This window comes from Zeus faber (genome assembly GCF_960531495.2).
Source record: "Zeus faber genome assembly, chromosome: 4".
Lineage (NCBI taxonomy): Eukaryota > Metazoa > Chordata > Actinopteri > Zeiformes > Zeidae > Zeus > Zeus faber.
Genome location: NC_137191.1, coordinates 20294387 through 20321817, shown reverse-complemented (window position 1 = coordinate 20321817; position 27431 = coordinate 20294387). Strand labels below are relative to the sequence as shown.

General features: G+C 40.6%; 2 protein-coding genes across 2 annotated transcripts; one reads left to right on the top strand and one right to left on the bottom strand.

Annotated features, from left to right (window-relative positions):
* Window positions 1–1248: 1248 nt before the first annotated feature.
* LOC307229672 (uncharacterized protein C4orf54-like) lies at window positions 1249–13685 on the bottom strand. Its single transcript, XM_079999708.1, has 2 exons — window positions 9218–13685; window positions 1249–3845 (listed from the first exon to the last, which is right to left on the bottom strand). The coding sequence occupies exon 1, from the start codon at window positions 13652–13654 to the stop codon at window positions 9236–9238; it is 4419 nt and encodes a 1472-aa protein (XP_079855834.1). The 5' UTR covers window positions 13655–13685; the 3' UTR covers window positions 1249–3845; window positions 9218–9235.
* A 1522-nt stretch (window positions 13686–15207) lies between these two features.
* LOC307229475 (leucine-rich repeat LGI family member 2-like) lies at window positions 15208–26142 on the top strand (the record flags this gene model as incomplete). Its single annotated transcript, XM_079999474.1, has 10 exons — window positions 15208–15244; window positions 16627–16764; window positions 22644–22758; window positions 22993–23064; window positions 23228–23299; window positions 23406–23477; window positions 23564–23635; window positions 24018–24187; window positions 25005–25169; window positions 25307–26142. The coding sequence occupies 10 exons, from the start codon at window positions 15208–15210 to the stop codon at window positions 26140–26142; spliced, it is 1749 nt and encodes a 582-aa protein (XP_079855600.1).
* Between the last annotated feature and the right edge of the window lie 1289 nt (window positions 26143–27431).

The window sequence follows — 27431 nt, the reverse complement described above, 5'->3', positions numbered from 1 at the left end:
AAGTAAAAGTATAAAACTTATTGCGCTTAAGTGTACTTAAAGTATTAATAATGTTCATAGCCAGTGGATAGAACAGAGTAAAATTCTCCCAAATTGAATATATTAAGTACATACTTGAAAAATGTACTTATGTACAATGACAAAGTATTTGTACATACCGTCCAGAAGGACGAAGAAGGAAGAGTGCAGATCCTGAATGAAACTTAGACTTGTTGACCCAGGTTAGTGCTATAAATCATAACTTTTTCTGTCCCAGTTGTGACATCAGAGCCCCCTTTTTGGCATCCGGGCACAACAACTGGGCCTTAATGTAGATTCTTCAGAAACCGCCGAGAGCAGCTGGGGGCAGAGCAGTGTCCGCCAGTCTCGCCGCCTCCATGGCGACGGCGTAAACAAGCGGGCAAACTGTCAGGTTGAACCTAAGCCGGGGAGGCTGGTGATGTTTCAGTGTCAGGAGAGCTAAGCTTGCACAGCGCCGCATGCCAGGGCCTCGGCGGGGTCCTCCCTTCTCCTAAATCTGCTGCATTCCCTTAGAACTGCGATTGATCTGCATGTTTCAACTGGGGGGGGGGGGGGGGGGGGGGATAGATTCATACGTTTCAGGTATTTTGAAAATTATCCAAATGATGCACTCAAATGCTTAATTTGAGGACTTATATAAGAACAGATTCGTATTGGTAGGATAACTTTGTCTTTGTACAATGAGGCTGTCCCGTGAAGCCAAATATCAATATTGCATTTCCAGGTTGTGTTCAATAATACAATGCAATTAAAAAAGGAGAAAAAAAAATGAAAAAAAAGAGGGTGGCACTACATTATTCATTCATTCATTATTCACTATCATTATTTTGCTTTCTATTTTTTTTTTCTTACCATATTCTTGAGCGTAAACCTTGGACGTTTTATTTCAGATTTCTACATAAAATGAGATAATTAACACTTTTTTAATCCCTAGGGAGAAATTCCGTCAAATTTCTTCCTTTCTTTCTTTAATTCTTTCTTTCTTTCTTAATTTGTATTTGTTTGTTTGTTTGTTTGTTTGTTGATTGGAATTTATTAAAATGTCTATATCCGCCAGTATCTTTATTTTCTGTACTACTTTCTAATAATGGTAATAATAAAAATAGTATTTTATAATAGATAATGGGTACAGTAGTATCTTTATGATACTAACATATAAGTAATCACAATGGACAATAAAATATATATAATTATAAAATAATGATACAAATGGACAATGTATTCGGTTGACTTGCATTTTGATTTTATTAAACATTTGCAGACTTCTCAAGTCTCTTAGAAAGTCACTTGCCACATTTCACATTACCTTCTTTTTATACATCCACACACTATGACATTTTTCAACCCACATTATTCATCCCGATTTCTCTCTCTTTTTTTAGGCGGCCAGTCAATACAATCATTTTGTGCGTTATTCAAACACAAGGCCCAGAACACGACCGCCTCATCTTGACGTTACATTTCATTCAAACTGCACTTTGTCGTTGGACATTCCCACGTACCTCCGACCATCTTGTTTTCTAATTAGCCGTCCTCTTAATATTTTCAAAAGCAAGCGTCAACAGGGTCTGTGGGTCAGAGAGTTGTTGTTGTTGGACATTCAGACCAAAAAATGCCGACATTATTCATACAGTGCAAGGCTCCGGGGAAATGGATCTGAAAGATAAACATTTTGTCTCATCCCAACATCAGGCTACTGATATCACCGATATTTTCATTTTACTGTTGATGACAAAATGGTGATCCAAGTGTATTAAGTACATTATGATAGTATTCACAGAATATGGTCATTTCATATACTGTACATAAATATATATTGATTTGTTTTACAGCATTAATTGTAGCAAACAAATGGAAATATATATATAATTTGATATTTCATCAGCTTTAGAGGGTTTTATAATGAAAAAAGTACCAAAATTAAAAGAGCTATATCTTTTTCTACGGGAGAAAAATAATTGACAATTTTGTCAACTTTGTACAATTAATATCATAATAAATAATGAATGCTGGATAGAGAAATGCTATTCAAGGGAATTACTTCTTTTTTTTTTAACATTGTTTATTCATCACCATATCCTGCATAGTTTTCTGCACAACTGGCTTCAATGTATTTATTTAAATACATACATTACTTGCACTGCTCTAAAAATGCAAGTGATCAATTAATCCTTTAAGCTTTGTAATTGTCGGCCATGTTGTTATTATATGGCGAACAATTTTGATTCATTGTTTAATATGCATCATGTATTGTTTGAGTTAATAAGGTCCAATTCACAGCACAATCACATCAAATCTTGTACAGCGCATCATGAATCAGCATCATCCGAATTGAAATCGATTCGTAAGGGTTTTTTTGTTTTTTCCCATATGAATTCTTGTCACAATTGCACAGTAAAAATGTAAAGAAGGCAGGTAGATAGACTGACCAGCAGCTCCAAATACCCTTTCATGTACTTAAACACACTATATGCTACGGTATTCATTATGGCTGTGTTGGACTGTGAATAGAACAGGGTTCCCTGTTATTTGCACTGCAAAGACCATTCAAAAAGGAAACAAGCGACAAGGAAAATAATTAAAATAAATGACTGAGAGGCTTCTCTGTGCAGAATTTGCTTATCAAAACTAGTTTCTTTAGAGGGCTCAATCCTGCTGGCAAACCATGGACACATATATAGAGTCAAAAGTAGGGTTAAAAAAAAAAAAAAAAAAAGATGAGGTAAACGTATAGAAGGAGCAAGATATTGCACTGTACATCTATTTAGGTCTAACACTGTAACGCTGAAGTAACCCGACTCCTTCTTGTGTGCTCACACTGTGCTGAAATGCCGGGCATAACTGGCAACCACAAACACTGACACATTTAGACAGACGCGCACCCTCTCCCCTCTCCTTACACACAAATGTGTAAATAAAGTGAAGCTGATAGAGGAGGTTATCCACTAAAAGCTTCCACCGGCTGGCCCCCGTTACTCTACTTAGGAAATACACGCCCTAAGTAATCCTCTGAACAAGAGTCCCAGCTCTCACCGAGCAACACACTCAGTGTGTTTCTACTCCTTATCGATAACATTTAAAGGACATTTACAACACAATATACACATATAATGTACATCACACTGGTTATGGCAGGTATTAGCAGCATTATGTGACACAAAACACAATGGAGTCATGGACTTCCAGCATAGGGTGTTTCGTATTGCTACTCTAAATTTGTCTCCTGTATGAGCCTTAATAATCATCTATCTATATTTTCTTTGGTTTACAAAAAATGTGCATCTTAGACAAGTGGTCCCTGTCTTCAGGAAAATGGGTTAAAGATGGATATTTACATTTACAGTCACTTTCTTTGAACAACTTAAGGAATACATTAAGGGCCTTTATAAGCTTTGAAAACGAATACGTCTAAATACGCATCGATCCATATTGATGCTATAGATTGCTAGTTGATCAATAAGGTGGAATTATAATTAAAAGGCTTGCCTTGTTTCCTTTTGAATTGACATTATGCAGTGCCTAACAGTTTTGTTGTTATATATCAGATTGGTGGTCTAGACAGCAGCTGAATGGAAAGTATTACAAAGCAGTGTCATATAGCAGCCGGGCAGGACATCAGAGAGGCCAAAGCCCAACATGTACACCAGAGTGCATACAGTAGTCTATGCTGAAAATACAAATACAAATAGAAACAGAATGGGGAGTGCAACATCAGCTGGTGGACACTGTAGGGGTTTCATCGCAGGTGGGACCTGGACGGAATCTGGAGGGTCGGCGGTGACAAATGACGTTATAGTAAACGAATTCCGGAAATGCATCTAAAACTGCAAAGAGAAGATAAAATGGGTGTTAAAATGAAATGGGACCAGTGCACATTCTCACTACTATAAACTGATGTAGCAACTTATCACTATATTGTACAGTATCACTATACATACAGCGCTACATATCCAGTGCTTCTAGCAAAAATAGTTTTAGAGCACAAGTTCCATTCACCATGTTCTTCAACACAGGTCTTATTAAAATGTTGGTCCCCAGCATTTACAACTGTTCACACCACAACCTCGCTGAACACTTTACTATTGGGAAACTTACCACTCTCGCTGTGCTTAAATGCAGTCTAATCAGGCTATGTTTGAGTAAGAGTAATCATGTCACTTTTTGTTTAAAACGACTTTTTATTGCTGCAGTACATCCAAAGCGTAACATTGGCTATAGTAGGAAGCGGCACAACTTCCTGTTTCTAGTCTTTTAGGTGAGATGGATTTGGCCGAAAAAGCTCATTTGCCGGAGCGCAGAAGAGTCAATAAAAACTTGATATTATGCATGTTTTTGCCTTATTATTTTCCAGTATAGCATATTAACAGTGTCTGACAATATAACGAGGGACTGATCGTCATATCACGTAACCCAATCGAAACGCTCCGCTTTCACGCCTGAAAAGGTAGAGGAAGTGACACACTTCCGCGTACTTGTCACCTTTCTCTCCCTGCGGTGAGAGAGAGAGGGAAAATAAATGTAATATATATGTACTGCCTCGCCGAACGGCACTCCAGCCGGTGATTCACACCGAGAGGTGAAGCAGGCGTGGAAATATAATAGCGAAGTGAGAAAAGAGCAGGAAGTCCCTAATGCCTTCTTGGGACTTATTGGTAGTTTTGCTGGCTCTGTCAGGGCCTCCGTTTGAGCCCCTACGCGCTGCAGACATCAAGATCGTTTTCTCTTCAAACGGCCTTGCTGCACTGTCAGTCCAACCCATTTTGCATACAGTTTGTGGGTGGAGGTGATAGCGTGGTCATGCGTCCCAACGCTTTTTTCACCCCGAAGGTCATTACCACTCCATTTTGGAGTCAGGTCATAGAGATAGCGACCTTCTCTCCACCGCCTTTTGAGTCAGGGGAGCAGGAGAGGCTTAACACTTTGTGCCTGCTGCAGTGTTATACGGACCGCACTAAGGGCTTTAGGCGCGGTTGTTTGTGTGCTTCGGTGCCCAAGTAAAGGGTATGCCCCTGTCCAAGGAGCGGTTGGCTCATTGGCTGGTGGAAGCCATAGACTTGACCTATAGGAGCCTGTCATTAGAGGCCCCTCAGGGCCCGTGCGCACACTCTACCAGGGGAGGGTCCTCCTCTTAGGCCCTCTTCAGGGCAGCATCTCGGAGCTCCCCACACACATTTGTGTGTTTCGTGCGCACAGACCTGAGTAAGCAGGTGATACAGAAAGTATCCCATAAGCATTTTTCCTCACACGTCCACACACATGTCTGAGACACACACGCCAGTGGTGGGTACGTTATAACATGAGCCTCCCTCAGGTGATCACCATATTTTTTGCATCGTGGTATACACTCCCATGAGTAATAGATGGCAGTCCCTGCGATAGGGACGTCTAGGTTGCCACCACGGTTCCCTGAGGAGGGACCAGATCAATTATCAGCACGGTGCCCCTCCGAGGTGCTGAGCAGCGAAACGAGAAGGAAACGGAGATCGAGCCACAATTTACTGTATACCCCATGAGGGTGGAACGGAAGTGCGGCGGCGTCCCTTCCTCTGCCTTTTCAAGCGTGAATGCAGAGTGTTTTGATTGGATTACCTGATCTGACGATCACTCCCACGAGTAATAGATCTGGTCCCTCCTCGGGGAACCGTGGTTGCCTACGCAAACTGGACGTTTTCCAGTTTTTTGAAAAGGAGATTTAACATTGCTTTAAGGCTTCATCGTGCCACCCGTTTGACTGCATTTAAGCACAGTGAATAGCTGCAGCACAGTGGTAAGTTTCATTCAGCGAGGTTGTGCAATGAGCACCGCAGTTATAAATGTCGGCCAACATTTTAATAAGGCTTAGGTTGAAATAAGGTGAACCTATCCCTTAAAGTGACAGTGCCCCTTTCGACAAATCCTCAATTTCACTGATACAAAACCAAAATCAAAGCCATTGTACCGCATGCGGAGCGCCGCTTTTCAACTTCGTAACACCATCCAACCCGTGTACAACAAAATAATTCCACCCTGCAAACAAGTTGTTTGGGAAGGTCAGCGGCGCTCTCCCCCTCTTCCTCCCCTTTTGAGGCGAGGCGGAAGGGGGGTGGAGGGGGCTATAAAAAGTTGACCCCGGCACCACCGCCTCGCAGCCTCGAGTCCAAGCCACAGCGAGGGCAGCATCTGATCTCTCCGAGCAGCTGCCCTCTCCCCGCATCAGCACAACAAATACTTTACATCGCCTGACCTTTCCCTGCCGCACCGCCATCCCAGCCATGCCCCTCCTTCTCCCCAGGGCACAAACACCTCGCCTCCCACACACCACACCACACCACACCAACACACACACCCAATACACCCAACACACTCAGAAATGCGTGCAAAAACTTCCTCCCTTCCTGTCTCTCTGTCTCTCTATGCCTCCCACTTTTTCTTTCTCACTCTCTCACCATCTCACCCACCCCCCCCCCACTCTCTCTCTCTCTCTCTCTCTCTTGCTCTCTCTCTCTCTCTCTCTCTCTCTCCCTGTGTTCCCCTTCACACCGGTGCTCAACCCTGTATTAGGCCCCCGGCTTGTCCCACCACATGTCCAGCTGACATTCATCCCTCATGTTTGGGCAGTTGTTCCTTTTTTGACACATTAGCTGAGAATGGGTATTGAATACTTCTAAGTAAGTGTGTATATACTGCATCTATGCGTCTGATTGAAGACCAAAACGGATTCTTTGATCATTGCCACTATACTTGAACTCTGCCTCTAGACTTTGAACGAAAATCGGAACGAATGAACATATAAGTCCTGTTTTAGCTTCACTGCATTGGCTCCCGGTGTTGACAATTGATTTCAAGGTCCTTCTACTGTCCCATATTTCAGACTCCTTGCCATTTTATGACCCAAAACTAGCCCCGAGGTCCTCTGCTGCCAGTCTTTTAAATGTTCCCACAGTACTCCATAAGAAAAGTGGGGAGGCAGCTTCTACTCACTATGCCCCAAAGTATCACCAGCCCATTAAATATCAGAGAAACAGGCCCTGAGGCTCTGTCGTTAAAAAGCGCTGAACATGTGCATTGTCTGAAAAGCACATTGAGCAGCAAATTGTGAATGAAAGGTGCTATACAAATAAAGATAATAATAATTATTATTCTAATGAATATTAATATTAATATTAGTCTTAGTATTAATATTAATATTAACATACTATTAATATTAATATTAATATTAATATATTAATATAAATATTAGTCTGCGTATTAATATTAATATTGATATTAATGTTAACATACTATTAATATTAATACTATATTAATATTAATTAATATTAATATTAATATTAATAGCAATATACCCACATTTTTTATATTATTAATATTATATTGATTATTAATATTAATATTAATATATTAATATTAATATTTAATGTTAATATCAATATTAATGTTTACATTAATATTAATATATTGATATATTAATATTTATATTAATATTTATATTGTTGTTGCTTTTGATGTTGTTGTTGGCATCGGAATTGAAAAAGTTTTAAGTCAAAATTACGTTTTGAATCCCATGAAACAGCATGAATATCAAGTGTTTGCTGGTTTATAATAACAATACTATTTCAAAGCTTGTATTTATAAAATTTGAATATATAATAACAACATTGGTTTGAATCTTTAATTCAGATATCATTGCCTAAAATATTCTGCTCTGTTGCTTTCATTTACATTAACAAAGTATAGGCAAATAATAATATACCCATTAAGAACACCACCAGTATAGTATCCATGAACACTTTAGGGCAGTATAGCTACCTCCTCCTCAATAATAATAAGCAACAAATATGTAAAAACAGAGTCACCAGGATCAAACAGTTAACTCTAAAATTTAAAAACATCAACTTTGAAAACATCAAAATACTGTTTATACTGTATAGCTGGGTATATACAGTATGTTTCTGTGAGCAATCAAATGCATGATGGGTGTGTGTGTGTGTGTTTGTGTGTGTGTGTGTGTGTGTGTGTGTGTGTGGGTGTGTGTGTGTGTGTGTGTGTGTGTGTGTGTGTGTGTGTGTGTTACTTCCAATTCATTTTGCATTCAATTTTCAAATCAAAATATAAATGAAACAGACAAGTTAACTATCTGTTTAAATGGTTCCACTACTGTTATTATTTGTTATTATCATCAAATAAGGAACAAAATAATTAATCAGTTTCAAGCAACCAAATTGTCACTTGGAACACAATTTCTTATCTAGTTCTAATATATTTATGTTTTCAAACAATATTTTCATAGGGCAACAAATTTCCTGTTGCCATAATATACCAGAAGAACGAGCGTAAAATAAGTGTTTCTACACAGCCGACATGCAGGAATTTGAATAAAATGCCAGGAACACGAAGCAAGCACACTAATAACCTGAAACACTATCTCAGTAATTAAGGCCTCTATGACATTGATTAAGGATAACACACTACAGAGCGTCATTGGCTGAAATACTTTCCAGTGACACCCTTCAACCCCTGTGAATAAACCATGTAAACAAACTCGTCTCACACGATGAAAATAGCCCGACAGTGTGTAATGCAGAAAAATAGGAACTCAACAGACAAGCTCCAGGACGCGGTTTAAAATACTATCGTCCCAACAAGCCAAGCCAGAGTTCATGAGAGTCAAGTTACCTGTCATGGAATTGCTGCATATCTATTAACACCTACACACCGCCCTTGCAGCCGTCGTGGGCTGCTGTGCTAGCATCATTTACAAGGTCCCATCACAGGCCTGACAGAAAAGATGATGCAGTGCATCCCTTCATGCGTGCACGAATCCACGTGTCTCATGGAATGATTGACTGTTTCTCTCTCACATCAACAACCCCAAGAATTTTCAGTTCCGCCTCTAAGCCGCTCAAAACAGAACGCTATCAACCCCATGTGACCTCGGCACAGCAGTTGGACAGTTTGAAGATCAGTTTCTTCCCAACAAGATAGCTTGTATTGAATTACAATGGAATATGCCAATACGGTGACAATGGGTTCCAATGGACTTTAGGGCCATTCGACTGGGATTGCCCTACAGCAGAGGGGGTATGAGAGTCAGTCATATTCCTTGGCTAAGAGCTTACTTTAAAATCATGGGGAAGCATTGCATCATATTAAGACAGACATTTTACAGCACTATTCACATATAATAGGAGTTAAGTGGAAATGCTCATGGGGTACTCACATATTACAGCCCCGCGGGTTACCGGTGTTCTACCACGAAGCTCATGGTCGTTCCGTCGAACGAGGGGGGAGCGATTATTCTCGGACCCTGTTGAGTTGTGATGCTGATAACTGGCTTCCTTTCCGAGGCTGCGCCACTTTCCCTGGTGGTGACATTTCCCACAGTCACAGGTAGCTGCAGCGGCACATGAGTCGTCTCTCCTGTGGCACTATAATATGGGCTTTCAGCACCTGTCGCGCTAGCTTCCTGCCCAGAGCACTGGCTGTATTTCTCTGGCTTCCCATTTGCGTTTTCAGCACCAGAGAAACATTCTGGCTGTACGTTCTGAGTGGGTGAGGGGATCAACCCCGGGTAGATCATGTACGTGGGTACGTAAGCCCCCGGGTTTAGCGTCAAGGGTGACACAGGCAGAGGGGTGATAGGGGCCACGGGAGAACGGGACATGGGTACGTCCACATACTGACCCGTCTCGGGGTCAAAGAGACGCTTGGTGGTGGGCTGTACGGGCGTGTCCACCAGGTAATAGTGTCCCGTTGTGACGTCCAGGAGCATCTTCCGCTGGGTTTGTGGCAGGATCGCCTCTCCGCCGGGAATAGGCGACAAGGTAGGGATGGAGGGCGAGAGGCAGAAAACCTGCGGTTGAGGCACTTGTATGGCTGTAGGTGAATGGTGGTAGATGGTCGCAGGAGGAACTTCGGGTGAATCAGTCTTTATAACAAAAGGAGACCTTTTCAAACCCCCATCGGCGTGTTCAGGTCCATGAGTGTACCCTGTCTTGGCTTTGGTACCATAGATATGACTGTTGACCTGCTCTTGGTTTTGCAGCTGCATCTCACTTGTATGGCCCAACCCTGGTATTGTTAAATAGTTCTCAGGGTCTGAAGTGCCGAAGGTAGCAGCAGTAGCATTGTTGGGACCGCTTTTTGGTTTTGACTGGCCCAGGTGTGTGTGCTTTGGCGTTTCAATTTTAAATGACAAAGGAGCCACTGGGGCCTTGGAGACAGTGCTTTTTGATGTAGACGACATTTGAGGAACATCATTATTCACAGAGCTTATGGTTATAGGAGTCTTATTACTATTGCCAAAATGGAGCACATGTTTGTTCCTATAGGTCTCACCTTGTTGGGATTGAGTTTTAAAGGGGTGTTCGTAATAAGGGACGCGTATGATTTTCAGAGATCCTTTATTTTCTTTGTCCTTGCATAGTTCTGATGGCGGAATTTGAGGAATCCTGCTGTCAGCGGTCATTTCAGAGTCACTCAGTCTGGTCATCACTGTTGCTGTAACAGGCTCCTCTGCCCCATGCTCTTCACTGGCAATAAGAGAAAGAACATGGCTGCCTGTGATGGGTTGTGGGGCCAGGTTCTTACGCTTCCATTCGTTTCTGTCAAAGACGTAAAGCTGCTCCATTGTTTTGACAGCTGCTTGTAGTTTCTCTAGTGCGGCCTGATTGGGTACTTTCAATTCACCTTTCCTTTCACCTGTATCACTGGCCAATCTTTCAAGACGCTTTGCCAATCTGGCTTCAATATTTGGCTTGAGTTCAGATTGTTCTGGATTGAGCGGCTTGGATACAGCAGGTGCCTCCTTGCCTGCCGTCCAGTGTGATGGTGTACATTCACCTTTGGAAGGTTCAGATAAGGTTTTCGGAGAGGATCTGCCCACCTCTCCTTGTTTCAGTTGGGATGATGACTCCGGTGTAGCCGCAGGTTGTCTAACATTGCTATTTGTCTTGACTGAATTACACTTAATAACGATTGGAGATGGTAATACTTGTCTAAATGAATCTGTTTTGCTCTTATCCTCATGCACATCAGCTGCAGCAGAAGTAGAGCATTTGTTGTCATTACTGTCCAGGGTAACAAAATGATAGGAACTTTTCACTAATTTGCGCACATCTCTGACGTGATAGATCGGTGTTTGAAACTTGCACTTAGTGTCCCTCACGTCTCTCACTGCGAAATGGGGAATCTTATCTGACGTAGAAAGGACTTGGCATTTAGGCATTTCACCGGCTGTCTTCAATGTACGAAACGTGTTGCTTATTTTAGGGGTCAGAAGGCTGGCAATATTGAGTGTGTACCCTTTATTCTCTTTCACGCTTCTCAGGCGTATCTTGATCTCAGGAGCTTTTTCCCCTTTCCCATTTTCTTCTCTTCCCGCTGTGGTTTTTTCACTATCCATGTTCAACTGTTGACCAGAGCTTGTGATGGCTGATGTGCTGTTGGACAAGTGCTGGTCACAGCTTGTCTCCTTGGGAAGCAACTGGGAGCTGGAGACAAAGAGCTGAGACAATTTGTTCACCACGTTGCTAGCATCTGATTCATCCTTGACTGTGGTGTCACCTAAGGCTGTGAGATCTTCTCGCTCCTTCTGAGGTTCACCCTCTCTCAGAGATATAAAAGCACTGTGCTGGCTGTGGGTAAGCTGTGCTTTTGGTGGCTCCTGGGAATCATTCTTTTCACTGAGTCCCCTTTCTGATAACTCTGAGTTATCCTTTGTGTCACTTCTCTTTTTCGTTTCTGTGGCCTCACAGGAGTGAGGTCCACTGCCTTCATTGCTCTTTTCCTCCAGAGAAGTAACAGTGTACCCCGAACCTGACTCTGAGGTTTGCCTTTGCAGGTCTCTCCCTTGATTCCTCTCTTTAATAGCTTCTTGTTCTTTGCACTGAAAACACGGGGAGAGTGCGGGGTGTGAGTCTCGAAGCTCACCCCTCTCCATTTTGCGCTCCTGCTCAAATTGCATCTTTTTGGAAATTACATTTTTCAAATGGCTCGATGCAAAGATTGCTCTTTTATGCGTGTGTATGTCTCCGGAGGCGCCCCCATCTTTAGTGTGAGATCCATGAGCACTCCTGGAACATCTCAAACGTCTTTTACCTTCAGGTAAGCCTGCTTCCACATTGCAATGGAAATTGAACGTCTCTGTCAATGTAATAACATCACCAAGCTGGGGTTGGGTTTCGACCTGTTTGTTTGGAGGGGGTGCTTGTTTAGAAGGTGTTTTTTTGTTCATGGCATGCATTTCGCTTTGCGGAGCTTTGGTGTTGCCGCTGCTCTGTTTATCCTCACTATCTTTTGCCTTGCTAAGCTCCAGCGTTGCACTCAAACTCTTGTGCGTAAAGACGCAAGGCTCTCCTCCTCCTCCTCCTCTCCGCGGCATGCCCCCATGATTTAAATTCACATAAGCAGCTGACCACTTGTTAAGCCCGTACTCAGACATCGACGACTCGCTGGACGTGCTGAGATTGATGGCATCGAAATAGGGGCACGCCAAGCTGCGGAATGACTTGGCCGTCAGATTCCGCACCTCCTTATCGGCGTCGTCCAGCTCGCTGATGGAACTGGACCCACCACTCGAGTACTCGTTGACGTCGTTCCACCTTAGTTTGGTGGCAAGGTGCTGACGTCTGGGCGCGGGGATGAAATACTGGTGCACGGTGTCCCGTGGAACGGCGCCAGTACCAAAGAGACGGCTCCTGAGCCCGGCATGCGTATTATGGTCACATATTTGGGTTATATCCTCGGGGATGTTGTCGGAATCCTCCCTGGAGAATGTTTTTATGGACGATGAGGGAATGCCCCCCCCTGGGTTTCCAAATTTCCTATCACCGCTTTCAGCTTTAGGTACGCTTTCGTCCGAGCTGACGCACGGATTGTGCGTAACGTCGTTCTTCACCTGCGTCTTTCTGTCTCCCGGAACCACCAAAGTCCCCTCCTGCGTCTCGTCGCTCTCGAAAAAAGCATAATCCACAAACGAGTAAACCAGATTGTCGTCCTCGAAGTCCCAGGTCCCTTGGCCCAGGTCGTAGTCCGCGTCGTGGTCGAGCTCCGTGAGCTGGATTTCGTGCGTGGTGATGTAGTGGGATTCGTCCTGGACCGTCTCGGACTCGCAGTGGTCTGACGCGACCGCGCTGGCACCGTCATCGGACTCGGTTTTGCAGTTCAAATACATGTCGGTGTATTCCTCCAACTCAGCCTCACTACAGTCACCCGAGGTTTGGAGCTGGTTTTCATTTTCCAAGTGCGCAAAGTTTTGGGGATCTTTGCACCCGAACAGGGGTTCCAGCGGCAGATCTCCAGAAATGGTCACGTCGATCCATTTGTCCTTTGGGTGTTCTTCGATAAAGTCCTCTGAAAGGCTCTTGTCCTCATTCTCACAGCTCTTAGTGGGGCTCTTATTTTGGGTCGAGGTGTCACAGCACTTGATCACAGCCCGCTGGTTTCCCTCCCCGGTGAACGTCACTTTCACCGTTTTTGTTGCTTCAGACTTCATGTCCAGCAGGTTGTCCAGGTCCACATAGTTGGACTCGAGGTTCTGGATCTCCGGGGGTTCCTTGGTGTCCTGGTCTTGTCCTGGGAGCAGCTTTCTGTGCGGTCCGGTGTCATGATCTCGGTAGGTGAGAGTTTTCCCCACTGCTTCCATCGGTCTGGTCATAAACCGTCAGGTGGTCTTTGTCCACGATGTTACCCTGACACAGGACGGAAAACTCTGCAGGCTGGGAGAGAGGAAGAGGGGAGAGAGGGAGGGAGGGAGAGAGAGAGAGAGAGAGAGGGAGGGAGGTGGGTGGAGAGAGAGTGTGTGTGTGTGAGAGAGAGAGGGAAAGAGAAAGGGTGGGAGGGAGGAAGGGAGGGAGGGAGAGAGGGAAGGAAGCGGGTAGAGAGAGAGTGTGTGAGAGAGAGAGAAACGGAGGGAGGGGGTGTGTGTGTGGGAGAGGGGGGAGCCAGAGGGAGAGAGATCACCTACTTTCATGTGCACCTGTTCTTTATTGTTAATTATCATCTATTTGTCTATTTTTCAATCTTTTCATTCAGTTTATAATAATAGAAAAAATAATAACAATTATTATTATTATTATTATTATTATTATTATTATTATTATTATTATTGTTGTTTTATTGCCTTCATTATATTTTATTTTCAATATTATAAATGTAATACTATGGCTATACTATACTTTAATATACTATGTATATATATATATATATATAGGGAGAGAGGGGTGGGAGGGAGGAAGGGACTTTCTGAAAAAACTCTGACTTTATTCATGCTGTATAAAGTCAGAGTTTTGAGGGTTCAGCACCTTATAGGGAAGAACAGTTCCACATCCATTCTGGCATTTCCAGTGCATTTCTGTTATGTTTGGGGCTTTTCTGTTATAGCTGTATTAAGATTGAGATTTATTTTCCAACTTGATATAAATTCACCCAAAGTTCTTTCTTCCCAGCCTGATTTCTCCGAAGATAATTAGATCTGTCCATGTTATTATATGTATTAATTATTATATTATATCTATTGTCTGAATGCTTGCAGCCAAAGAATCTATGTATGTATGTCTACAGTATTGCTGTGAAAGAGAAATATGGATTTTAAATGCTGATGTCCATATTTACAGGTGTGTTTAGGCATATGACTATTTACGGTGTATACAGCATATTTGTATACATTTATTTGTAATTTGTATTGTCCACTAATAGTCCTTTGGGTCCTTGTTATTTAATTTCCCTCTGCTTTTATCTGTGGTCAAACCGTTTCATTACAACAATGTCATTGAAGACAGAATACATTGAAATGGGGGTGTCGGCCCTTGACATCCTTAGTATCAACTATATTTGTTGACAATTTGACACCTAAAAGTCACCGTGCATGTAATACATTCTGACAGAAGAATGTCATTCCTCACCATCTGTTTTAAAACAGCTGCTCGGCCCTGATAAAGAGAAACACTCGCAATGCTTCATTCTCAGAAGTGGCCATTGTATCCATTATACGTAGGGACCTAAATTTACTAGCATTTCAGCTTCACTGGCCCTCGAGGAACTCGACTAATCCAGGCTACATGTGCGTTCAGAAAACAACCCCACTGCCACAGAGCAGTCCTGAACTGTTTTATCTGTGAACGTCTAGCATCGTGTTTATACAGTTATTAAAGGCCTGGGCGAGTGTTGGACACACAACTGTTCTTCTGGACGGAGAACCCAATTCATGGAATGCAGGAGGGAGTGGCTGGGGCCCTGTCCTTCCCATGTAGAGGGAACACTGGAGGGGCATATGACACACGCAAGGAGGAGGCCAATGAACAGTTTTCCAGCCTTAAGTGATCGTGTAACCCACTGTATGATGTATGTGTATGTGAAAGAAGCACTAGGAGTGAAATTTTTAAAAAAAGTACAGTGATAAAACTGCAGCTATATTTGAATTATTATGAAATTATTGAGCATTTATATACATTGACAACATCATTATTTACATACATGATACACAGATACTTATTAATGTATGGGTATATATATATAGCTAGTTGGCTAGATAGACAGACAGACAGACAGACAGACAGATAGATAGATAGATAGATAGATAGATAGATAGATAGATAGATAGATAGATAGATAGATAGATAGATAGACAGACAGACAGACAGACAGACAGACAGACAGACAGACAGACATACAAACATATACACATACATACATGCATACATGCATACATGGCTACAGACAGTAGATAGATGAACAATAATAATAAAGATAAAAAACAGAAGAAAATGGCATACAATGAACCTGCGGAGTTAATAATAAACCTCAACAGTCAACAGTTCACGTTCTGACAAAAATAGGCATTGCGTTTGCATAAATACATGTACATGTACATGTACCAGGGTGGAAAACACAATTGTTATAACAACAACAATAAAAAAAAAACATATATCAAAAAAAGGTGCTCCTCTCTTCACTTGAAGAAGAGAGACGAGAGATTTATTTTTGTGTGAAGACGTTCCGGTGGGATACATTTAGGAAGCTTCTGAGACTAACCTGGTAATATAAAGGTAAAACTAATTAAAAAAAAAGAAGTAAAGGCTAAATAGTCAACATGGTAAATTATATATTTTGCCTTTATTGAACCAATTTTTTTTTAAGTTAAATAAAATTATCCACCAGCAATCAATCAGTCAATAGACTATATAGACTGTATATTTCTATTTGTCTGCTTATATTCATAGCACATTGCGCCCCCTGCAAAAAATCCAGCATACTACATGTATATTTCTGATTCAAATGATTTTATTTGGCTTTGTTTGGTTTTATCCTATTGATTGATTTAATTGATTCCCACTTTGTTTTGCACAGCCTTCAGAGATTCCCCTGTATAATGTCACTGCACGGTGCTTGTATGACTGTATGTGACGAATGAAGAATCCTGAATCTAGAATAAAGTGCTATAGTGTTATGTGACATTTTCGGCACTGAAAAAATAATAAACACTTAATTTGCCAAATGAATGAACTGTTCGGATTCTCAATGTGCAACTACCTTCCAGTCTGCGAGCAAGCTATGTTTATGTTTCTTGTGGGAATATCCTGCTCTAGTAGCACCTCGGGGACTCTGACACCAGCCCTCCACATTCTCCAGACCCTGAGCGGCAACTGGAGAAGTTTGAGATCCCGAGCACCTGCTGTGAAGCAGTCACCAGCAGCCCAGTGCTGCTCTTCTCCAGGTTCCCCCGGACCCCCCGGCCCCCCGTGGCCTCCGGGGCCCCGAGTGCCAGGGGTCATCTTTACATTTGAAAGCGTGAGATGTGAGCTGGTCCTGTGGTTGTTGGGGATTAGAGTCACTCTAAGCCACCCTGCACTTGACAATTCACTTAAGAAGGATAAATATTCCTCTACAGTTGATAGATAGATAGACAGACAGACAGACAAACAGACAGACAGACAGACAGACAGACAGACAGACAGACAGACGGACAGACGGACAGACAGACAGACAAAGCTATAAATGTAATAGATAACCTAAAAAAACCTAAACAATAACAATAAAGAATAAACCTCTGTATACAATTTGAGCAAACCATGTCATGGAAATATTACAGCAGAGGAGGAACATTATGGGATATGAATAGTCTCATACCTGGCTGTATTCTACGCCAAAACAGCTTGTCACACTAGTTTTTAGGTCTCGAGGCAAATACTGTGATATTAGATCAATTGAATCGGAGTACACTCACAACCTTTTCATTTTTAATTATTATTTCATGTATTTAATAAAAAAAGGTTATCAAAGACCCATATCGCCAATGTGCAAAAAATAATTGCCCCCTTAAACTTATTCCTTGGCGGCACCACATTTAGCAGCAATAACTAGCAGCTCAAATTCTCAAATTCAAATTCAATAATTTGAAATCAGTCTTTCTGATTTCCGATTTCACACATACTCATACTGGATGGGCCTGGTAGTTTTAATAAACAAATGAAACGTGGATGTATTTTTTATTTGTTCACTTAGATGTCATGTTTTGGTTAAACGTCGATAACATTCACTGTTAAAATCTGCACGCACAGAAAATCAGACTTGGGGCAAAAAGTATTTCACACGACTGTAAATCAGTGCCTCCCCGAAATGGCCAAGTGATTTGAAAACGATATGATAGTAAATCAGCCGCTAAACTGGGGGAGCTGCACTTGAAAAATGTAAGTTAGCTGCATCGTGTTCGCCCCGGCCTCACAGGGTTTGGATTTAAAGCTTGTAAACCATAGATTCATCATAGATTATATTATGTTTGGGGTTTTTGGGAGCGTACTTTTTCGGCCCCGTCAGAAGTACAGTATTTTTATGACTTAGGCACGGGAAACTCAACTCTGTGGTTTTGATCAGATGACGATTTCTCTTTCGAGCAGATAGAGCCTCATCCGCGATTTGAAATATTTTGGCAAAACGTCTAGCACACATTTACCTTTCCACATGTCAATGCCGGCTCTTAATAGCAGATTTATTCGTCTCTCGAAAGAGATCGCAAAGTCTCATCACGGCATCATCTCGTTTCAGTTTGCACGTGTCATGAGTGTTTCAGGAATACTCTGGCCTAAAAACAGCAATGTAAGCTGCAGAACTGTCATGAATTATGCCAGCAATGGCAGACATGTACAGTTGCTCCCCTGTAGCCGTGGGTGTTCCGTTTCACTAATGTTCATAGATGACTGGAACCCAGGCAAAGGTCAGCACCTTGTTAGGGGCAGGGGCAGAAACCTGCTGGGTAGAACCCATTGTTTTACCTCATTGTTTTACTCCACATACCTTTTGAATTAGGTGGCCAGGCTCCCTGCATCACTTTTAGAGTAGTAAAACCTTAAGGATACGATGGAGATCCACAGGGCAGGGTGCTTGAACATCTTGTAAAGGGTCCTTGGGTTGAATGAAAAAACGATAACATATTAACGATATTATGTTGTTATAATATTCTCTTTCCTCTTTAGTTTCTTTAATAATAATAATAACAATAACAATAATAATAATAATAATAATAATATAAAAAAATATTATTATTATTGTTATTATTATTATTATAATTATATTATGTTATAATAACACAATAAAACCATAATAATAACATAATAATAATCATAATTATTATTATATTATGTTATAATAACACAATAAAACCATAGTAACATAATAATAATAATAACTCTAATAATAATTATAATAATAACATAATAATAATTATATGTTATAATAACACAATAAAACCATAATAATAATAATAATAATAATAATAATAATAATAATTATTATTATTATTATTATTATTATTATTATTATTATTACAATTATATTATAATAATAATGTTAAAGTTGTTGTTGTTATTGTTCCAGGAAAGATTCTCAGATTTTTATAATCAAAAACTATCTGGAATACAAACTTTGGCAGAACCTATGAACAAGGCTTATGTCTATGTTTGAGTGGCTATGTCACAAACACCTCGTGGTTGAAGTTTCATCCAAATCAATCCACATACGGAGCAGAAATCACCAAAGAACCGACAAAATTTGATCAATATTACAGACGATGTTCAATGCATTTCACGTTGAAATATGTCCTACCAAAAACTAAAGCAAAAACTATCTGGAAGACATACCTTGTCATAACCTAAGAACACGGTTGACGATGAGTGCAGCCTGACCAAAATGTTTTCCTCCAGCTCCCTCTGGAGGTACTGTTAGAATGAATCTGTCGCTGTATTCCTCAAATCTAGTTTTGCACACACGCTCACACGTGCGTGTAGGCGCGTATGAAATAAGAGATGAGATTCCAGAGATATTTATATTTTAATTAAATTGAATTTATATTTGAATTTTTCCAGTATAATATATAAATATAGTTTTTGTTTTATGTATTTATTTATTATACATTTTTATTTCTATATTTATTGTATATTTTATCTTTATATATACATATATATCTTTTTTTTTCAGTGCTACGTTTACACATTTCTGTCTGTATTTTAGTTGATCTTCACTTATATTCCTTATTGTTTTATACGTTATTATTATTATTATTATTCAAGATTTTATTTGTCACATACATATACATACTTCCATACATATATGCAGTGAAATGTAATCTTTCCAAAATTATTATTATTATTATAATTATTATTATTATTATTATTATTATTATTATGGCTTATTATATGTTATTGGTCCCCTATTGATATTGTCCCAGGAAAATTCTCTTAATTTTGAAATCTAAAACTATTTGAAACAGGAGAATGGAAGAAGTTATAAACACGGTTCACGCCTTGTTTGAACCAGTGTGTCACAAACATCTTGTGGTTTAAGTTTCATTTAAACCGATCCACATACGGAGCAGAAATGAATGAAAAACCGACCAAATTTGATTGATACCACAGACGCGGTCCAATGCATTTCACGTCAAAATATGTCCAACTCAGTTAAAAGTATCTGCAACACAACAATGACAGGAGCTACGAACACGGTTGAAGTGTCATTTAAACCGGTATGTCACAAGGATCTTGTAGTTTAAATTTCATCCAAATCAATTAACATACAGAGCAGATATTGGTGAAAAACCAAACAACTTTGGCCCCAAATATTCAGCTGGTCCTGCTTTACTGACACACCACTGTTTGTAAACAAAATGAAACGAAATGAGATTTTCAATCCACAAGTTATTAGAAATAAAGTTCAATAGAACTTCATCCAGTTTGTTGCACAGTGAACGCACATTAGAGAGAAATATTCCGGTAACTGTGCAAAGTCCACGTCAGCAAAGACGGACGAGCGCACCGGCGCGTCTCCCTCTCCTCTGCGTTTCACTGTGTACAAGGGAATGCGTCTTTGACCAGAGTGTCCAGTAATTCCACAGATGTGGCGATGAAAGTGGGAAATAAACCCGACCGTCATCGACGGAAAGTCTTTTAGTGCAGAGGTTCCCAACCACCGGCTCGTGGACCGCACCGGGCCACAGGGCATTTGCCAGCGGGCCGTGATTTTTTCAGGAGCGATCCGCCATCTGCTCCGCAGCAGCGAGAAACGGAGAAAATGAAATACATATAGAGTTTCTATTTGCTTTTTTTGGAGAAAAGATTGCTCTGCTCCACTAAATTTGAGCATTATAAATTTGACTACATTTTAATATTAAAAATAAAAGCCATACAAATTTGAATGGAATAATAGAGGAATATCCGCAGCCCTGATATATTTATATATTATTTATTTATCTTTTTAATTTACAAATATTTATTTTATTTATTGAATGTTTAAGGTACAGCCATGAGAATACACTTAAAACTGTAAATTGAGCATTATTATTATTATTATTATTATTATTATTATTATTATTAATAATATTCAATGTATATTGTGACAATCATCAACATCGATCAATATACTGCGACATAAACATATTGTGATTACATTTTGGCTATATCATCCAGCCCAATTTCATGGAAACTAAACTTGTTGAAAATGTCATTCAAATGTATTTCACGAAAACGTCATCACTAAAATCATGTAGGTTCGACGATTATCATAAACCTCCATAAATACATAAACCTGCGTAAATGTCATCACTGGCGTACGCGAGACCCAGCGCCACCTGCCGTCACTGAGACTCCAGATGTACGTCCTTACATACAACAAGGTGAGCTTATAACAATGACAAGATTTGATTTAAAATAAAAAATAATGTTGTTTTAAAGAAACGTCATGTATAAACAGTTTCCTACAGTTAAACTTAGCAGATTTAAATGAAAAGACAGAAAGTGTAAAGTATTGAAATGTTCTTCCTAAATAATTTTAATGCCAATTTAATGTTAGAGTTCCATAAATTTTGTCTGTATTTCAATATAGAAAAGCAATCTATAAAACGGAATTTTCCAATTATAAATTACTAACAGATAAAATACAACGAAGTACTGATTAAAACAAATGTTTACTTATTATATTTATAAAATAAAAAGTATTTATTATTATTGTTATGTAAAGTAATTACAAAGTTTGTTTTTGTTATTGTTGTCGATGCCGAAACAAAACCCAAAGTCGGCATATTTGAGAATACATAACAAGTAGTATAAGGATGTAGAATTGAACAATGAATGGAATAATCCTTTTTCCAAAATTGAAGAAGATCCAAAAACCACAAACAACAATAATGAATCTATGTGCATTGATAATACTGAAAATGCAGATTTAAGTTCAGAAGATGGGAATATTGATGAAACATTAACCTATAAACAATAACATGGTATGTTTATGGACACGTTTCCAACCAGTTGATATTGTACAGGAAGTATTAGAGCAGCACTTTGACGACATGTTGTCTGTAGCACCAGCAGAAGGGAACAACCCAGCACCATCATTGGCAGATGAAACCAATGAAGCAAAACGTTTCCCAGTTCTTTTCCCATACAGCAAGGGGAACATTTTATGCGTGTTATGGTCCAAGTTCGATTCACACCGATCAACGTCTGTAACGGGAAATATTGATAAAACATTTAGAACTCACCGAAAATTGAAGAACATCAGCGTGACATTGAGAACACAGTCAATTTATAACATCATGAACCAATGCTGTATAAATCCACGGATCGTCTGAGTGGTCGTAAAAATCGAAAAACTGCAATTTGATACAAACTCTACATCTTCTACAGTGGGTCACTGGTTCATCTCACAGGTGAAACACATCAAATGAATGAGACGTTGCCATTATATATGATGTCACTCATTTATAGAGCTGTCCATAGTGCTGAAGTGGCTTCCGTCATTCAATCACCATGACAACAATCATAGGTTACTGTGTATTCCCCTTTAATTGTATCCTGGAGGTCTCTGTTTCCATCTCTCTCTCTCTGTGTGTGTGTGTGTGTGTGTGTGTGTGTGTGTGTGTGTGTGTGTGTGTGTGTGTGTGTGTGCGTGCGCGCCTTTCAGAGAGCTCAGCCTATAGCGGCCTCCCTGGATCCTGCAACGCAAAGTGCTGGTGTCAGGCTTCCCAGCGGCGACCTGCAGAGCAGCCAGCACACTGCACAGAGTGGTTGACATCATTTTCTTCTTACACTCCGCGCGCAGAATGGCGTCCGTGAAGCGGAGGTTATTGCTCAGTTTGATACTAACGTGTTGTTACGCAACAGTGGGATCCAAGAGGAATTTCAAATGCCCTTCAGGATGCTCCTGCTCCAAGGATACCATCATCTGCGTCGGCACCTCGCAGATCCCACGGACTGTCCCCAGTGACATCAATTCACTGTGAGTAGCAACTTTAACTATGAATTAAACAATGAGGTTAGGCTATATTATGACTATCTATATAACAAGGCAAAATGCATATTATATTCAAGGTGAATAGTGAGTGTTAGCTTATGCTTTCATCAACTGGATAATTCCCACTGGTTTCCTCACTTTGAGTTGGACACGCTTTTCTACATACTTTGTATGTTCTATGTTCTATGTTCTACGTACACTTTTCCTTTTGCCAAACAGGAGCATAGTTAACGGATCAATTTCTGAACTCACAGAAGGGATGTTTTTACTCATGCCTTCTCTTCAGTTGCTGTAAGTTGAACCGCAAAACCACCACTGCAATACAATATATATTGCTAATAATATACCAAACAAAATACTAATAAAGCCAAATGCACTGGTTTTGAGCTCATCCAATGGAGTTGAACTCATCGACAAAAAGAAAAATCAATGTCGGTTTTTCTTTCCTTTGCAGGCTTCTAAATGCTAATTCTTTGACCACAATTAAAGATGATGCATTTGCTGGCCTTCCTCACCTCGAATATCTGTGAGTATTATTCCGTAATTCAAAGTAGCGAGAGATGTTTTGGAAAGCTGCTCATCGCACTGCCGACGTTGGCCATCAACGTGTTATTTTGTCGTTTACTCCATAGATTTATTGAAGGAAACAAGATTGAGACCATCACCAAAAATGCCTTCAGGGGTCTACGGGATTTAACTCATCTGTAAGCGCTGCCATCTTTGCTTTTGGCCATCGCCGTTCTGATACGTCCTAACATCCGTAACATCATGAATTGTAATTCTGTCCCAGGTCGCTGGCCAACAACAACATGAGCTTCCTACTGCGGGATCTCTTCTTCGACTTGGACTCCTTGCTGGAAGTGTGAGTAAGCAGATTCGTCTGCAGGAGTTTTTTCCTCTGTGCACGTCAGGCGCTGTCCAGCTGACTCAGGCTGCTGGCTTGCTGCTAACAGCACGGTTTGTCTGCACGCTTCCACTGTAATCGACTCCCTTCTCTGAGAGATGGATGGCCGGGATGGAGAAAGGGAGATTCGCGTATAGATACATCATAATGCATCTAAAGGGGCCATGCTGACTGTAAACTGAAACTGTAATGGGACATTATTGACATACTGTATATAAGTAGCTCCATTTATCATTTGTTTTGAGTGGAGACCATTTGTAAAGTCAGTAATGCAGTTTCCTAATCGTAAATTAACGATATAATAACACGCTGACAGTCTCTTCTCTTCCCCCTCGTCCAGGGATCTGCGAGGCAACGCCTTCCAGTGCAGCTGTGAGACCAAATGGCTGATGATGTGGCTGAAAAACACCAACGCCACGGTTTCCGATGTCTACTGCGTGGGACCTGGAGACCTGAAGGGCAAGCGCCTCAACGACGTCCCCGTCGGCCCCGGGCAGTGCATCTCCACAGGTGAAACCATACGTGCAGAAAAAGGATTCGAGCCCATATCAAAGCATGTCCGGCACATCAGGAAGAACAATGGTGTAAACAACAGTTTCCAAACAAATGAGATGTGTTACATAAAGCTATTTAAACACAATGCATGTTCAGCATGAACAATTTAACAGCAATAGCCTAGTATCACTGGGATTCTGCAACACTGAAAAATCCATAAAATACCCATTAAATAAGCAACTGCTGAATAAAACATGGAGATCAATAATGGGTGGTAAGTCAATATTCAGTTAAAAAAACTGTCCGTGTCAGTTCCCTGTTCTTCCACACACATACACAAGTGACACAAATGCATGTGACTTTTCCAAAAATTATAATTATAACGAATATCAGCTTTATTATTTTATTATTGCTATGATTTGCATTATGATTGTCATTTTATAATGGAATGGAAGGACAAAATAAAACTTTTACCAAAGTAGAAATCTTATATATATATAAAAATAGAAAAAATATAGATAATGTATATATTGTATGTATTTTTTAATAATATCAACATCATTACTCATATATTATATATATATATGAGTAATGATGTATATATATTTTATATATATACATCATTATTATTTATGATGTATTATATTTTATAATTCATTGGCCACACATTTGCATTCATTGACCAAATTAAAACTGATATTCATGGAAAAAGGGGTTTTTGTTTTTACCCTCTATACTGTTTGATTCTCATAATGTGTTGTGTGGAACATTAATTTCCTTCTTTTGAAGTTATTTATTGCCATTTTTGTTGATTTTTTTTCCTGTTTCATAGATTTTGTCCGTCATCAGTCTATACCAGTCCAGTCCATGTCGGCGGACATTTTCTCCTCTAAAGAGGACATCTACGTGGCGATGGCCGCCCCCGATTCCAACAGTTGTGTGGTGATGGAATGGGATCACATCGAAATGAACTTCAGACGATTCGACAATATTACAGGTTTGGCAACAAAAGTATTGTGAACCAAATTTGTGTTTGTCATCGGCCATTCAGTCATTGGGTATTGGGTATTGATCCTTAAAGGATCAATAACAGCGATCAGTTGCATCATTGCTCACTATTCATTTCCTCTACAGGCAAATCGGTTGTTGGATGCAAGTCCGTGGTGATTGAAAACCACGTCTTGATCATTGTCACTCAGCTCTTCGGCGGCTCCCACATCTACAAGTTTGACGACCAGCAGAACAAGTTCACAAAGTTCCAAACCATCGAGGTGTTCAACATCTCCAAGCCCAACGACATCGAGGTCTTCCAGATCAACGGCGAGTGGTTCTTTGTCATCGTGGACAGCTCCAAAGCCGGCCTGTCCACGCTCTACAAGTGGACGGACCAGCCCGACCGCAACCAAACCGGGTTCTTCTCCTACCAGTTCCTCCACGAGTGGTTCCGGGACACGGACGCTGAGTTCGTCGACGTGGACGGGAAGCCGCACCTCATCCTGGCCAGCCGCTCCCAGCCGCCCGTCATCTACCTCTGGAACAAGAGCAACCTGAAGTTCACGCTTCACGGCGAGATCCCCGGCGTGGACGACGTGCTGGCGGTGAAGGCCTTCCGCGTGGAGCAGGAGATGTTCGTGGCCCTGACCTGCTACATCGGGGACTCCAAGGTGGCCAAGTGGACCAGCAAGGGCTTCGCCGAGGTGCTGGCCCTGCCCTCCCGCGGAGCCATGATCCTCCAGCCGTTCACCTTCGCCGAGAGGCACTACCTCGCCCTGGGCAGCGATTATTCCTTCACGCAGATCTACCTCTGGCACGCCGACACCAAAACCTTCTCCAAGTTTAAGGACATCTACGTGCAGTCCCCTCGGTCGTTCACCCCGGTCACCACCGACGGGAGAAACTTCATTTTCTCCTCCAGCTTCAAGGGCAAATCCATGGTCTTTGAGCATGTTATTGTAGACTTGAGCTTGTAACGCCTCCGTAAAAAAAAAAAAATAATAATAATAATAGTAGCAACTTGTTTAAACTATTGAACACATATTTTGTGATTCGGGGAAAAGGAGCTTAAATAATGTAGGGTGACATTATGCAATACCATATGCAGTGTCCGGGATATATGTTTCTGCAAACTTCATGCAATGTCTATGAATTGTAAATGCAGTATGACTCATGCCAGACTGAGGGTAGAGCATTTTGCTTAGTTTAAAATATGTAGCATTATTCATAAATGAAAAATATAAAATCTAACAGGCATGAGTTTCATTTTGCTAAATATTAGAGACATTACCTCAAAAGATGTATTTTACAATCACGCCTTCAACAAATATATCAAAGATTCTGTCCAAAACCCTGGTGAACGGTGATTTGCTTAAAAAAACAATTTGAAAGTTATCTTTCTGAGCGGAAAACTAGCTCAGAAACACATGGGGGTTTTTTTTGTACATCTGTTGTATTTTGTACAAAGGATGTAAAAACTCCTGAAATGTTGATGTACAATAGTTGAATGTTATTTGAATGCAGGAGCTTAAGTTATATAATTACCCAGCAAGAATGTTTATGTTAAGCTTTAAGAAAAAAAAAAGAGTGCCTGACATATAACGAAGCAATGTCTTATTCCTATGCAATATGTATTCGAATCATTCATCCCTGACGGCCATTACAATCACACATTTTTTTTTTTCACGCCGCTATACAACTTGAAATGCCTTGAGATACTGTTTGTTGTCATACATCACAGATGTTTGTGGTATTGTTTGTAATTGTATTACGAGTGATGCAGTGTCTCCAGATGACCGACACTGTTCAACTTGTGCACGTGTTCACGTCCTCATCTTTCATCTGCACAGTGCAGACGCACATTGGCTGGCTTTAAATATTAATAATGAAACGTGTCATGATTCATATGTTGTTGATTACATACATACATACATACATACATACATACATACATACATACATACATACATACATACATACATACATACATACATACATAGATAATGTACGCACATTATGTACATACATAAATTATGTATGTACGTACTACATAACCAAAAATATTTTCATCTGACATGTTGCCTATATTATTACACATTCCGTTTTGTTTCGCTCAATAAATCATTGCATCGACCGTGTCGCTCTTGGTAGGCGTGTCCGATTTTTTCAAGTCTCTATTTTACGAGCGCCCCCAAATGCTACATGTCGTTTGGTTTATGCTGCCTTCGAGTCAAATAGGAGAGATTCGTACTGCAAGCTTCTTCGA

Excerpts from the sequence above, each read along its gene's own strand:
- LOC307229672 (XM_079999708.1), bottom strand. The coding sequence starts at position 13,654 with ATGACCAGACCGATGGAAGCAGTGGGGAAAACTCTCACCTACCGAGAT.